The sequence below is a fragment of the Plectropomus leopardus genome, chromosome 10 (assembly GCF_026936395.1).
Source record: "Plectropomus leopardus strain MGB_pleo_1.0 chromosome 10, ASM2693639v1, whole genome shotgun sequence".
Lineage (NCBI taxonomy): Eukaryota > Metazoa > Chordata > Actinopteri > Perciformes > Serranidae > Plectropomus > Plectropomus leopardus.
Genome location: NC_142185.1, coordinates 11,021,054 through 11,035,550, shown reverse-complemented (window position 1 = coordinate 11,035,550; position 14,497 = coordinate 11,021,054). Strand labels below are relative to the sequence as shown.

The following is a 14,497-nucleotide window of genomic DNA, read 5'->3' as shown; positions in this document are numbered from 1 at the left end:
TCTTGCATTTTTAGTAACCACATCAAACCATGCAGACTAGATAGGGTAAGACTATATCTGCTCCATATTGAGTGACTAATAGGGTGTGACAAGGTGGAATACTGTCACCTGTTCTATATATTCTGTATATGGATGATCTGTCTAGTAATTTAAAATAATGTAAAGTTGGATGTATGGTGGGGAATACTATTATTAACCATCTGATGTATGCTGATGATTTAGTAGTTCTGTCTCCCTATAGTGCTGGCATACAGCAACTGCTCAGAATCTGCTCGAGCTATGGTATGCAGTATAAATTTAAATTTAACCCCAAAAAGAGTGTGGTTATGATTGGTAAAACCAAAGAGGATCGGAAACTAAATTTTCCCTCATTTTTTATGGCAGACCAAGAGATAAAAGTGGTGAACAAAGTGAGGTATTTGGGTCATATTATAAACGATGATCTTTGTGATGACAATGACATATAGCACTATATAACTGTATGCACAAGCTAATATGCTGGCATGCAAATTTCATATGTGTACAGAAAATGTTCAAACAGCCCTTTTTAGAGCCTACTGTACACCGCTCTACATAGCCCACTTGTGGTGCAGTTATAGTTAAGCAAAAATAAAAAGGCTTAATGTGGCCTTTAATGATGCATTCAGAATTTTCCGAGATGAACGAGTGCAAGTCAAGTTTGTAACTCCCAATGTACCGACCTGTCGAATTGGGTATTGGGTATTTATTGTTTTATTGATATGGACCCAATAGTCTGAAATAAAATTGATTGTTTTGTATTGTATTTCGCCTGTCAAAATCATAGACTGTATATAAAAAAATTAATATATAATAAAATAAGTAATATAAAATAGAAATATGTAAAAACATATATATATATATATATATATATATATATATATATATATATATATATATATATATATATATATATAGTCTATGTTTAAAATAAAAGCACAGACCTTCCACATTTCTAGGGCTTGTGGAAATGACAACTGGCCCAAATTTTGCAGGTATTTGACTTAAACATTTTTTTATGTCAAGTAACTTACATCAGCCTTCTGTTTCCTGAAGTCATAGCACCAAATTCAGGTTTGTGGGACATCCTGACCTAAGAAAGAGCCTAAAAATAGGCCTACTCATCACCCCCAACAACAACAGCAACAACAAAAGTAGACAAGAACTGACTTGGGTTTTTTCAGTTTATTAAAAAGATTCAGTCCACAGTAGTTCAGATTTTGGCACCAACAATATAAAAACAAGTTAATCAAAAAATAAAGTGTACACCCCAAAAAGCATTGAACAAAATGCCTGAATAAAAAGGGATAAATAAAAATGAATCTAAAAAAACGTAAAAATAAAAATAAAAAATACAAACATTTATGTAATTAAAATGCATTTCATTTGGAAATAATGATGAACACATTTTTGAAATGACAGTTTTACTTTTGGTCAGTTAGCTTTTGCTTTACAGAATTTTTAGGTGCTACACCTGATGTATTTTAAAAAACACCCACATTACAAATCTACACGATGACTTTAAGAGCCTATACTATAATAATAGCAAGGCAATGTTATTTTTTTAAATTCCAACTCAAAAGTAACAGTGCTTTCATTTTTAAGGAGAGAATGTTGTTGTGAATTTCTCATCTTTGTGACCTGTTAATCTGTTCATCAACACGGTAAGACACTGACCACAGAGACAAAGACAGGACATTTACAACAGTGTACAGCTCATACTACTGCAGTCTCCTTCATTACAAAGAATGCTGATTCCAACTGATAAAAACTCTCCAATCAATTTAATGTAAATCTGATTGTAACTGTCATGTCTGTCTTGGTCAGTCAAGCTGACACAGAACAGCTGTAATAGTTCTTTTGGGCAACTGAGGAAATACTGTGCAGCTTTGGAAAGTCAAACTCTCCTAACCTAAGGACCCAGAAAATGCATTCTTTCATTACTTAAATGTTTTCTGGATATATATTAGTCACAGTGAGACTCAAAATCTTGGGAAATGCAACAAGTGTGGCTACAGTTATTATCAGGGAACATTATTATATAAAATCAGACACATTTTAAGTGGTGTGTTTTTCTTGGCCAAAGGAGGGGAATTGCCATGGAATGTTCTGAAATACTATAAAATGTCCCAATGCAACAGTAAAAATACACAACAATACTGCATCTGGTGTGCATGTGTCAACAGTATGTTTGGGGATAGCCAGGGTTGAGGTGATAAAGCAGCAGGATTTGTGCTCCGACAGATTTAATCATAAATCATTTGATGAAGAAATCCTTATTTCTACTTACGAAGAAAAGACCACAACCAACATGAAAAGTTGGACTGATCTTTGAAAAGGCACAGAGTTTGGTGTAGAAAAGTCTTGTTAGGGTACTTAAATTTGGTGAGAGGAGACCTTTAAGGCACAGATCAGATAGAAATGTCCTCTCTTAGGAGGAGGCTTCCTTCTTGAAGTGGTAGTGACGCTGCAAGGAGTCTCACTTCTTCATCCTTCTTTACTCCAACGTCCATCTTCTCTAATCTGAAGGGGTGTGGATGTCTGCAAGCAGCTCCGGCCTCAAGCATTCAATCGGACACTGGATGTTCTGGAAAGCAGAGAAAATCAACAAGTCAGTATCTAATCAGTTTATCCTTGAGTCCAAGTTGACATTTGTCCCAAATCTGGAGGTCAAGGTGTTCTCAAGATATTGTGTTCCTGAGAATGAGACGAACCAGGTCCCGGTGACCTTGTCCTTTGACTAGGGTTGCAGCGATATCTTTAGTGATAGTTTTGAGTTATTCCATGATACGAAACTTGATAATTATCATACTCTGTACATTTGCTTATTTACGACATTGAAAAAAAACATTTACTAGACAGAGAATCTCACCTTTACTTAAGTTGTTTTCAATTAGGAGATTTTTTACAAATACTTCCATTAAAACCAAAAATGACTGATAATAATAATAATTCTTAATACAGTTTATTATTGAGTCGAAGTCGATGTTTATGCCAAATTTGGGGAAATTCCCTCAAGACCTCCTTGAGATATAGCAGTCAGGGGAATGAGATGGACTCAAGGTCACAGTGAAATTGACCTATGATCACAAAAATATAATCAGTTCATCGTTGAGTCCAAATGGACGTTTGCCACATTAGAAGGAATTACCTCAAGGCGTTCTTAAGTTATTACATTCAAGAGAATGGGACAGACAACCCGAAATCATGATGCCACCAGCCATGGCCATTGCCAGCGTGGGGGAATATATAGGATGAGCAGACACTGGATTTTCAGTTTGAAGGAAACTAACATGCAGCGTCATCCATCAAAAGAGTACCGTGTGACTACTCTACTGATGGCAATGAATGATACAAAGTTGTATTCAATTCAAATTTGAAGTTGTTGGGAATATAAATACAGTGTGTTGATTTCTGTGACTAAATTATAATATTCATTTAAGGGTTTGTTTTATTTTAGAGCAGAATATTGGTAGTAAAACTTGGAGTGAGACACTGACCAGTTTGCGTAGAGCGTTTTCTCTGTACCGGTCGAAGACGTCGGGATGAACAGGTTGAAGGAGGTCAGCATCCACATCGGTCTGTCCTCCCGGCCTTTTGCAGTTCTCACAGCGCCAGCCCTAAAAAAGTAGAGGAAGAGGTTAATGCACAAAAACGCAGTCTGACCACATCATGTAGTTCTGATGGCGGTGCACATTAACATTATACATAAAGCAACAGTGTTACACACCTGTTGTCCTCCATAGCAGGTACAGGTACAGATGGCGCCCATGTATTCCTTCTGCCACTGGTTTCCCACCTGGTACATTTTCCCATCGTCATAACATGTCGACTCATCTGGAGGGTGAGAGTTACATATTAAAGATACTTTTTTGGGGTAATTTTTATGCATTCCATTTAGATTCCGAAGTTTAAATTGTCTTGTATCACAATATTACAAGCCTGATGTCTCCATGAGTACAGGTCTATCCATGCTTGTGTGCCATACTATACTTACGTGGTTCACATTTAAATTCTCCCTTGCCGTTGCCCAGACAGGTGCAGCTCATCATGTGACCGTTCTCAGCCTGGCGATCCCATTTCTCGCCGATACGGTAGTTGTTATTGTTGTCATGACACCACTCTGATAGAGGGAGGAGAGGAAGGAGGTAGGAAGAAAGAGAGGGAAAGAGAAGATAAAGGGAGCAGGGAGAGAAATGCATGAAGACAACACAGGGAAGGAGAATCAAAATGGCAAAGATGGGAGAACAAAGGGTGAATAGAATGAGAGTATAGAGAGTGAGGATATGTGAGAGAAGTTCATTAGCTATTGTAAACAGCAGCGTCTCCTACATTCTGCAAATAAAGATGCTTAACATTCACAGAAACTTATTTTCACACAGCTAAATTCACAATCTTTGTAAAAAACAGCATACAGTATGAACATGTGATCTCATCCTTCAAATTAGATACAGCCTGAGTGAGGTTTTGTGGTTCCCAGTTGAGTGTACACATTGTCCCAGTTGGGACAAGCAAACATAGACATGAAGACAGTGGTGAATGGATGTTGAGCTCAGTTTCTGGTATTGTCATGTTAGCTATGTAGACAATACAAAGAACTGAGACTGACGCCGGCCAGTTACTCTAATGCTTTCACAGTTTACAGACGCAGAGCAGAGAGACTAACATGGGCAGATTACAGACAGACTCATACATAATAAAGAAATTATCATCTGTAAACGATCTAGTTACTACTGCTAAAGCTGCCCATGCTGTCATTGTATGACTGCGTGTTGCTCCACATAGAACCGCACAGTTCTATGGTTGTTGAACTGTAGCTGAGGAATTTATGGTGCATAATGTAAAGTGTATTCAATGTTTTGTGTTCCGCACAAGTCCCAACAATCCTTTTAAGTTTTGTTCATGATATATTTGTTTCTTCCTATAAATTCCTCATGAGTACATCACATAGAATTAGCATAAGCATTAGAAAAAGCATGCTGGGATGGGGGTTATTAAGCCACTCACTGGATGAATCACACCTAAAATGACCACTGCCCAGCCCCAGGCAGCGGCACCACAGCTTGAAGCCCGTCTCAGACATGCGCTCCCACTCTGCCCCGACCTCGTGGTAGGTCTGTGTGAATGTGTCGTAACACACATCCCGATTGGTGGTGATGGGAATGTCACCTGGAACTACAGGAAGGAAGAAACAGATGTGTTTAAAATAGAAAAAAAAATGATGTGATTTACCATGAAAAAGACAGATGACGCACAAAATATGCTCTGTCATTTTAAATGTTATATTTATCAAATTGATCACACTAAAACAACATCAGTGTGGAGTACTATACCAGCATTGCCAACAGTTACGACTTCCTCCAAAACCTTCTCTTTAGCCCCGCCCCTCATGGCCTCCACTACCACATTGTAGGAGGCTCCTGATGTCAATCCAATCAGTGTGGCACTGTTGGAGGTGCCAGGGAGACGCATCTATATAAAGAAAGACAAAGTTAATAGGAGGTCCTTACACATACACCTGTAATTATCTGAGTGTGTGTGACAATGTGTGTGTGTATACCTGAAAGCCCCCTTCCTCCTGGTGTGTAATAGGATTACAGGAGACCTCATACTCTGATGTGTGAGGAATGCCAGACCAGGAGATGGTTGTGACTGTCTGTGCTTCTTGGGGCAATTCTGTTTCGTTGTCAGGGAAACCGAACGCAAGACCTGGCAGGGGACCATCGCTCACCTACAGGATAAACAGTATAGAAATGATGTAAGATCACAGACTCCCCCAAAATGTTACATATACACTTTGATATTAAATATTAAAGAAATAAGAACAAAACTTTGCACATCTATTTCCAGACAGGTGCATAGTGGCGAGCAGAACACAACTCCCACACACTGTCAAACTTGCAAAAAAAATCATTATTTTGATGTGACATTTCACTATAAGGCCTGATGAAGGTCAGGTACTGAAAAAGTTGCATTCAATAAGAATGTCTGCAAGCTACACATTGTGCGGGAGTTTTTCTCTAAATATTAAAGCGTCAACAGATGTGATGTAGCTTCTGGTCAAGTTCAGTATTTTTCCAAAGAATAAAGAAGATCTTCTTGTACTAAAACTATGTATCTTAGACATCCACTTTTTTCAAAGATAGAACAGATTATGTTGGAAGTTTTTTCAGATCAGATCAGACTTTTTACCTTCATTCAGTTTCTCTTTGCCTGTTGTTTGTTGTCAGTTAAAATCGTAAATTTAAGATTAAAATCGAACTGAGAGTGGACTAATATAAAATTCTAAAAACAGTATTGTAACAAAATTATAAGGTACATTAGATTTACAACAGATTATTTAAGTTTTACACACCTTGACCAAGGGTATTCTGTTTCCATCTGGGCCTGCTACAGGAATATAGATAAGGGGCTCCCTAAGAGTCGGCCTCTGGCCTTCTTTTGGTCCACTGAAGGGGCCATGAAGTCCGTGATTGGGGCCTAGACTCTGGTACTCAGTATAGATGTGCTGACCCTGCTGGCCTGGTTGGTTCTGGCCACTGGTACCAGCCAGGTGAACATGGTTGGTGTCAAAACTGGACATGGAATAAATGAAGAAGAATTATAAAAAGAATTATAAGAAGGTATGCAAATGGGAAAAAAAAAACATGCACAAAAAACAGGGGTGTTTTTGCCTTACAATTTATTGATAATTAATAATTTCAGTATGCAAGTTCTTACATCTTGTCATTGAAGGACTCTGGGACATCCAGGATGTCTGTGGTGGGTCTGTGAGGAACAGGAAGCTGTGGCAGCTCGGGTACCAACAGCTGATGATCTGTAGCTGGCTCTGATTAGACAAGAGGCATATATATGCTAATTGTTAAAGGCAAGCAGGACCAAACAAATTCACAGATCGTCAAGCTGAATTTTTATTGTCATGGTAATGCTATAATGAAAAAAAAAGTGGTTTGAGACTCTCCTAGCTATTTCACTGACCCTCTGTCTGAGAAGAGCAATTTTCTCAGGAGCGCTTTCCCACACTTTGGCATTCGTGTTTAATAGGGAAGAATATGAATGACAATCAATATCAAGGGCTATATGCTGTAATTCTACTTTAGGCCCACAGAGGGCAGCACAGCATAGCTATGTTGCAATACGTGGACAATATTACCTATTACTTAATAATTACTGCTGTACATGTCTGGTGTAGTTAAAAACAAGTAACAGGGAAAAGAGTTAAAAGTATCTCTAAAAAAACATTATTCTTCATTACAACAATCAAAACAAATACACATAATGAGAAGTCCTCTACTTGAGTAGAAACACAAGATTATGTCACCCAATAAGTGCAACTCTTGGCAAAATCCCCAAAAGTGGGTGATATAAAAACAGCCCATGATGATGTCTTCTATAGTTTTTAAACATTTTTGTGGGGAGAGAAGCTTGTTTTAATATTCTACATAGGCAGATGTATATGTAATACTGAAAATTAATACGCTGTGAGGATGACAGGGATACAGTTTCTGTCTGCTAGAGAAATATCCAATGCCTAGTTTCTCCAAAATGAGAGAGGACGGTTAAATACAGACTGCCTTTTGAAATTGTCACACCATTTTAAACAAATTTGACATAGGGTCAACCCTCACTTTAATAAAAAAATGTAAGATCTATAGTTTGCTAGCAGGCAGATGATATGTTAACTTACGTGTTCTGGCTTTGCCCACCAGAGGTGTGCTTCTCAAAGCATTCTGCAGCGCCACAATCTTAATGACGTACTCAGTTCCTGGTTTCAGACCTGTGGCCAAACACAACAGAATACACAAAAAGTTATGGACATTTTCCACATTTTATCATCAATGCATGTTTGTGTCTTTTGTAAATCTCATGCTACACACTGACCGTTGATAAGGGCATAGCTCTGGCCTGCATGGGGTCTGGGGATGATCTCTCGAGGCAAACCACCGGCCTCCTCATAGGTGACATAATATCCAGTGACCCCTGGACTGCGTGATGGCTCCCAGGTGAAAGAGATGCTGTTGGGGTTCAGGGAGGTGAAGTGGATATTGGTGGGAGGAATAACCACCGGTTTGGCTGGAAGAGACAGACAAGCAATTAAGCATTCATACAACCTCAGATGCATGCTATTTTATACACTCATACTAACTCCACTTAATACTGGAGCCTAGAATAACATCAGCAAAGTACCAAAATACTGATTTGTATGCATTGAATTTTGTCCATCTGAAAACCAAAGAGGGTAAAAATATAACAATACAAGTTTGTGATATTTTATTCTAAAAAAAACCCCATCTCTAATTAATTCTAAAAAATCTAAAAAAAAGTCTTGCTGTTGCAAATATTACATATACACAAATAAACATTTTACATGCCATCCTAGCAAAGCCGTAACATTTCATAATCAAAGTAATGCATTACTCATGACTGACTCTGTAGGATACACTGATGGCTACCTGTGGTGGCAGTGAGTGTGAGAGGTGCACTGCGTCCGTTTCCTTTCAGTGTATACATGTTGATCTTGTAAGTGGTGCCTGGCTCCAGACCTGAAAGTGAACACACAGTAACAGATTAGTGACATTTTTGTGCAGTAATACTAATAATCTAATTTCAAGATAAATTATATTACATGGAATTTGACATTATTGTTGCAGTTTTGGGTTTACGCAATGCACTTTTGTATATATTAATGCTTGCAAATTTTTACCAACCTGTGATAGTGAATGAGCGTGCGTCAGGGCCAATGGTCCTTTGAATGGGTATGTAGCCTGTAGAGGAGGTGGTGGGTGTGGCCTCAACCAGGAAGCCAGAAATGGTTTCTGTCTTGGAGCGCCAGGTCAGGGTGATGGAAGAGTCCTTAACATCAGAGATACGAACACGACGAGGGGGGCTGATGTCTTGAGGTAGATGAGAAGGGAGAGAAAGTCATTATGTTGTCATATTTTTTTAATGATGGGATAAACACAAAGGTGAATTTCTGCAAAACACAAGAGCTATCATAACAGTGTGTATCAAAACAATGTGTTAATTTATCCGAATATCACAGTGTATGAGTTACAAACTCACTCTCCAGAGTGTCGACCTCTCCTTGGACTGGCCTGCTGGTCAGAGAGTTTTTCAAGGCATAAACTTGAACTTCATAGGTAGTTGCAACCTAAAAGAGATAGAGAAAAAAGAGAATAAAAGACTTGAGTCTCTCACAGTGTTGTGCAGTATTCACAGGACTGAGTTTACTGGCTGCTGCTTCAATGTGTGTGCATGTGTACACACAGCTATAAACCTGCCTAATATTACACTTTGAAAGAAGTGAAAGCTGCACAATATGCATTAGTTCTGCTATTGCTGCAATACACTGAAGATCCTATAAGGGACAACATTTGCTACGACAGACATTTCTGCATGTCCATTTTCACATCCAATAACATACGTTAAACCAACTGGTATCTGGAAGGTTGGAAAAGCAACTGTGAAGCCAGGTTAAAATTACTAAAAAAATTCCGTTATTATGCTACTTTTCAGGTTCAAACTTGTATTTTGAGTTTCTACCAGAACTTGTTTACATACTTAAAATTTCAAAAAACGCATGTTTCTAATATTGTCTGTCTCAATATACTTGTATTCATATTCTCTTTAAGCCTCCCTCCTGAAAAAGGCCAGTCTGCTTTGATTGGACAGTGTTTCTGGGTCTTCCACATCTGTGCTTTCATCATTGCAGCTGGGAATGACTTTTAACAGCACTGCACCAGCAGTTTCTACTTATATATAGTAGAGTTATGACATCACAACTTCATAGAAGTCCTGACGGCTTGTTTAAAGTGATAGTTTCTTAAAAGGGACAGTGTGCACTCCTGTGTAGACTGAGCATTTTAATGCTTTCACAGTATTTATATATCACACATACTTGCTTTATAATCAAACCAGAAATGGAAAACTGACTTCTACAATATGAGACGTTTAATGTTTAAGGTCAGGGTGTGCAAAAACACCATAGTGTTACTGCACTGACACTCACTTAGAACTTCTTTTCCAGACATGAGAACAAATTTGGAATCCTTCATTCAGACTAACAGACCCACACTCACCATGAGTCCAGTGATGTGTGCCTCCGTGGTGTCTGGGGCCAAGTTGATCTCCTTAGTAGGACCACTCTTGTTCTTTGGGTTCACCACCACACGGTAGCCTGTGAGCCCTGATTGGCCAGTTAGTCGATTTTCCTGACCCGGCACAGCCCAGCGCATAGTGAATGAGGTAGGCCCAACCTGGGAGAACTGGAGGTTGGTTGGTGATGAGATGGCTGGGAAGAGGACAGAAAAATGTGGTTACTGACGACAGAACGAACAGTATCTGCACAGGAAGGTGCTCAAATACTGTTAAGTTGGGATAATACACCTTAATATAATGCACCCAAAAATGTTCTGCTTTGTTTCTGAACTTTAACTTGTGCGTTTTTCACATATATATTATCTAGATCTAATTTCCCTCTATACCTGTAGCTTGTGTCCCGACCAGTGGTGTGCTGGCTGTGTCATCATGCACAGCGATGACCTTCACAGTGTATTCAGTGCCAGGTTGCAGACCATAGATAACAGCAGACTCAGCGTCTCCTCGGGGAGCAGGGTGTAGCTCTCTCTCACCCTCCTCTGAGCTTGAATACAAGACTCGGTAAGATGTGACAATGCCCTCAGGACTGTCCCATGTGATCCGCAGTGAGGTGGAGTCGATGTCTGAGAAGGTCAGGTCCTTGGGGCGATCGACATCTAGGTGATGAGAGCAGAAAGAGGGTGGCAACGGGTTAGAGAGGTAGGGGAAGAGGACGGGAGGTTGTTTTTAAAATCAATGAAAGACTTACAAACAATATTTCACAATTGGCTTTCTAGAAAGTGTAAAACCTTACTTGTTAGAGCATTCACCACCAGTGGAGAGCTCTCTCCATCTTGTCCAAGAGCGTAAACACTCAGAACATATTCTACTGTGGGCATTAGTCCTGAGAAAGTAATCTCTGTCTGGTCTGGAAAAGAGAAGAAAGAATACAAAAATGTGGGGGGGGGCATTAGAGTTTTCTAAAAACAAAATGAGAAACCAGAACAAGTTTATAGCTAATCAAGATTTGAAATGGTGTCAAAGCACTACATCCTGGGGTGTCTGGTCAAACACTTTACCTGGAGCAACCACCTCAGTGAAAGACGGCCCCTGTCCATTCCTGGGCACCCCGGTCACCCTGTATCCTTTGATTGGGCCCTGAGCAGGGCTCCACCTCACTGTGACACTGTTGTCCTTCACGTCCATCACCTCCATTTCAGAGGGAGAGTCAACACCTAGGACCAAAGCATGGACAGGTGAAGTAGGAAACTTGAGGATGAAGGACAAACACTAAAATGGCGACTGAGTTTTTCCTTTGAGTGTGTGTGTGTCTGTGTGTGTACCTGTCTTGTGCATGACATAGATGGGAGTACTGGAAGCAGGGCTATCTCCTCTACCGGTCACAGCGTAGACAGTGATAGTGTAGTCAGTCCCAGGCTTCAGGTTATTGATTGTGGTAGTGGACTGAGAGCCAGGCACCGTGAACTCCTTAGGGTTACTGTGACCTCCTGGATAAAAAATAATAATGTGATCAATGTTAGAAAAATCGACATTTGAATACTCAGAGAACTCCAGACACAAAGTTTCCATATTTAATTAACCTTGTTTGAACTAGAAGAAAAAGGAAAAATACATACAGATAACAAAGTCAAATCAAAGCAATGTTTTAACTCATCATTACTAACTCACCGGACTCTCCGTGAGTGATCCTGTAGTAGCGCACGGTGACGGGTGGGGCATCCCATCGGACGGTGATGCTGGTGGGGGAGGAGTCGAGCACTTCCAGGTCTGTGGGAGCATCAGAGACTGGAGAAAGAGCGAGTGAAGAGACACAAAGAAAAATAAATAAACATGATGATGATAAAATGGTTAGTTACTAGGAGAAATCAAATGTTAAATCAGGATCGTACTTGTCTTCTGTTTTCCACTGAGCGGCAAGCTCTCTTGAGTCCCGCTCACTGCGAAGATGTTGACTAAGTATTCAGTGTCTGCCGTGAGTCCTGTCAGGGTAAAGTGGTTCCTGGATGGGGGCAGCCTCTCGTCCTTGGTTCTTCCACCGCTGGCCATCTGGTAACGCATACGGTAACCGGTAATTTTGCTCTGGGGAGCAAGCCAGTGGATGGTGAAGGAATTGGTGAGGATCTCAGAGAAACGCAGACCAACTGGTGAATCCAGGGCTGGAAAAATTTGGGAGATACAGAGAAGGATGCAAAAAAACTTCTTAATCATAAAAGGTAAAACATTTTTAAAAATCACCCAAATACTAACATGTATAGCATCTGTGCACTTAAAAGAAGCTTATTTTATACCTATTTCTAAACTAATTTACTCCTATTGTTACATTCGATCATGTTAGACTCACCTGTTTTCTGGGTGCCAACGAGGGGCGAGCTCTCTCTCTGCTCATACACACACACAACGCTCACCAGATACTCAGTGTTAGGCAGCAGATCTGGGGACGGTAATAAAAAGACATAAATACAAATGTAATTGTTTGTGAGTCTGTTTTTCATTGTGTTTTTTTTTTTTTCGTTTTTGCTCTAACTTACTCCTTAGCACCACGCTGTTACTCCTGCCTCCTGCGCTGGTTTCTGTATTGTCATCTTCATCGTCGATGGGATGATACCTGAATAATAAGGAGACCAAAAATGGGTGGTCATTTGTATTTTCTTTTTTTACATGTGGGTATACTAAAATCAGTTTCTTGGAGAGAACATCTGAATAAACAATACTGAGCTTAAAGAGCTTGTTTTTGTTTCTTCTCGTACCTGATGAGGAAGCTGTTGATGTCAGCGGGGTTGGGGACATGGGGAGCGACCCAGGTGACTTCCATACTGTCTGCCCCAACTTTGCCAAAGCCCAAATCAGTTGGTGCCGGTACAGCTATTGAAAAGAGAAAGCAGTTTGAGACTCAAAAAAAACACTCATTCAATAGGAGTGGGGCCCTGCCATGACAATGTTAAATCATATCTGGTTTAAGTGGATGCAGCGGAGAAAACATAAAAAAAGTGTGGGAAAAATTGTGCATACGATTGCATGAGCTGTTGAAACATTTAAAAACTAAGTAAAAAAAAGATAGAGCAGCTTGATTCAGAATGTACTCAAAAGGTTGATTTTTTAAGATTTATAAGTTCACAAGTGAGAGTTCTCCAGAGGACTGGAATAATTCTGAGAGAGTAAGGTTGAAAATAAGGGGAGAAAAAAATAGATCCGAATAAAGAAACAAGAAAACAACAAAATTGCTAAAAGAGAAAAGTATTCATAATAGCATCTATTTAAGAGAAGCGTCTGTGTTTTCAGTGTGTGTCAGTATAAATCCATCTTAAGTTTTTTACGACATCTTAAAAGTGAGAGAACAAGCAGTGTTTGCATTAGGGGGCAAAATGAGCCTCAGTATGATTAAAGCCAGCAACTAAAACCAGATGGTCCTCACGTACACACACACACACACACACAACATTATTAAACTGACAACAAAGCATGCTGTGCAATTACATCAGCAACTTGAAGGGTTTTCTTTGAAGCACAATGTCTTCAGCTTCATAAGAACCTCATTACATTATATAACTCAGCACACACAATGGGATTTGTGGCGCCCTTGCTGGCAGCTCAAATCTGCCAACCTGAAGGATAATTTGGTATTCTTAACTAAATGGCTCCTCCAATAAGAAAATGTGATGATATAAGTAGTTAAGAAATGTTTTTGGTGCTGTGGTTCTTACAGGTCTGCTGAGTGACTGTGGTGGGCTCGCTCTCGCCATTCTCCGTCACAGTGATCACGCTAATGTCATAGTCGATGCCGGGCTCCAGTCCGTAGACAGTATATTGACCAGTTGTTGGCAGGACAAAGTCTTCGAAGATGGGTACACTCTCGCCGGCCGCCACAACCGTGATCCTGTAACCAGTGACGGCTGTGGTGTTGAGCGGTGACCAGCGGAGACTGATGGTGGTGTCGCTTACGTCCTTAAAAGTGAGGTCCGTCAACTGTGGGACTTCTGGGTAGGTGGGAAGAGGATTGGAGGGAAGGGGAGAGGGAAGAAAGATAGAAGACAACAGAAAAAACAAACAAACGGGGCAAAGGTGGAAGGAAACGGAAGGGGTTTGACACAAGGGCCAGAAAGAGGAAACCAGCAGACAAAAAGACAGGAGCAGGGGTCAGTGCTTCCAGTTGGGCAAGATATTCAACATCTCACACCAATGGAAGAACTAATGCAAGGCTGCTTTTCAGGGTATTTTACCATCTAGTGAGGTTTTATCTGTTGTTCAATGAAGCGGCTCCATTGAAAATGCTTCAAATATACAGTACCGTGCAAAAGTTGTAGACCACCATAGATTTGTTGTTTTAGCAAGTTTTCTTACATAATCTCCTAGTCTACCAGAAGAGTAGTAATGTAAATCCCAT

At 40.0% G+C, this 14,497-nt stretch overlaps 1 protein-coding gene across 4 annotated transcripts in view; it reads right to left on the bottom strand.

Annotated features, from left to right (window-relative positions):
* Positions 1-1,188: 1,188 nt before the first annotated feature.
* The window catches only part of fn1a (fibronectin 1a), a 36,887-nt gene continuing 23,578 nt past the window's right edge, over positions 1,189-14,497 (bottom strand). For all 4 annotated transcript variants that reach the window (XM_042495300.2, XM_042495302.2, XM_042495301.2 and 1 more), the window contains exons 25-49: positions 13,818-14,090; positions 12,864-12,978; positions 12,645-12,721; positions 12,458-12,547; positions 12,006-12,272; positions 11,785-11,901; positions 11,439-11,603; positions 11,175-11,330; positions 10,910-11,023; positions 10,503-10,772; positions 10,098-10,309; positions 9,082-9,169; positions 8,727-8,912; positions 8,472-8,561; positions 7,900-8,091; positions 7,706-7,795; positions 6,739-6,847; positions 6,374-6,593; positions 5,579-5,749; positions 5,352-5,490; positions 5,026-5,193; positions 4,016-4,141; positions 3,749-3,855; positions 3,519-3,638; positions 1,189-2,605 (exon numbers count right to left, since the gene is read on the bottom strand). In XM_042495300.2, the coding sequence (XP_042351234.2) occupies positions 2,537-2,605; positions 3,519-3,638; positions 3,749-3,855; positions 4,016-4,141; positions 5,026-5,193; positions 5,352-5,490; positions 5,579-5,749; positions 6,374-6,593; positions 6,739-6,847; positions 7,706-7,795; positions 7,900-8,091; positions 8,472-8,561; positions 8,727-8,912; positions 9,082-9,169; positions 10,098-10,309; positions 10,503-10,772; positions 10,910-11,023; positions 11,175-11,330; positions 11,439-11,603; positions 11,785-11,901; positions 12,006-12,272; positions 12,458-12,547; positions 12,645-12,721; positions 12,864-12,978; positions 13,818-14,090 (3,731 nt within the window). In that variant the 3' untranslated portion in view covers positions 1,189-2,536. The remainder of the gene's footprint in view (positions 2,606-3,518; positions 3,639-3,748; positions 3,856-4,015; positions 4,142-5,025; positions 5,194-5,351; positions 5,491-5,578; positions 5,750-6,373; positions 6,594-6,738; positions 6,848-7,705; positions 7,796-7,899; positions 8,092-8,471; positions 8,562-8,726; positions 8,913-9,081; positions 9,170-10,097; positions 10,310-10,502; positions 10,773-10,909; positions 11,024-11,174; positions 11,331-11,438; positions 11,604-11,784; positions 11,902-12,005; positions 12,273-12,457; positions 12,548-12,644; positions 12,722-12,863; positions 12,979-13,817; positions 14,091-14,497) is intronic.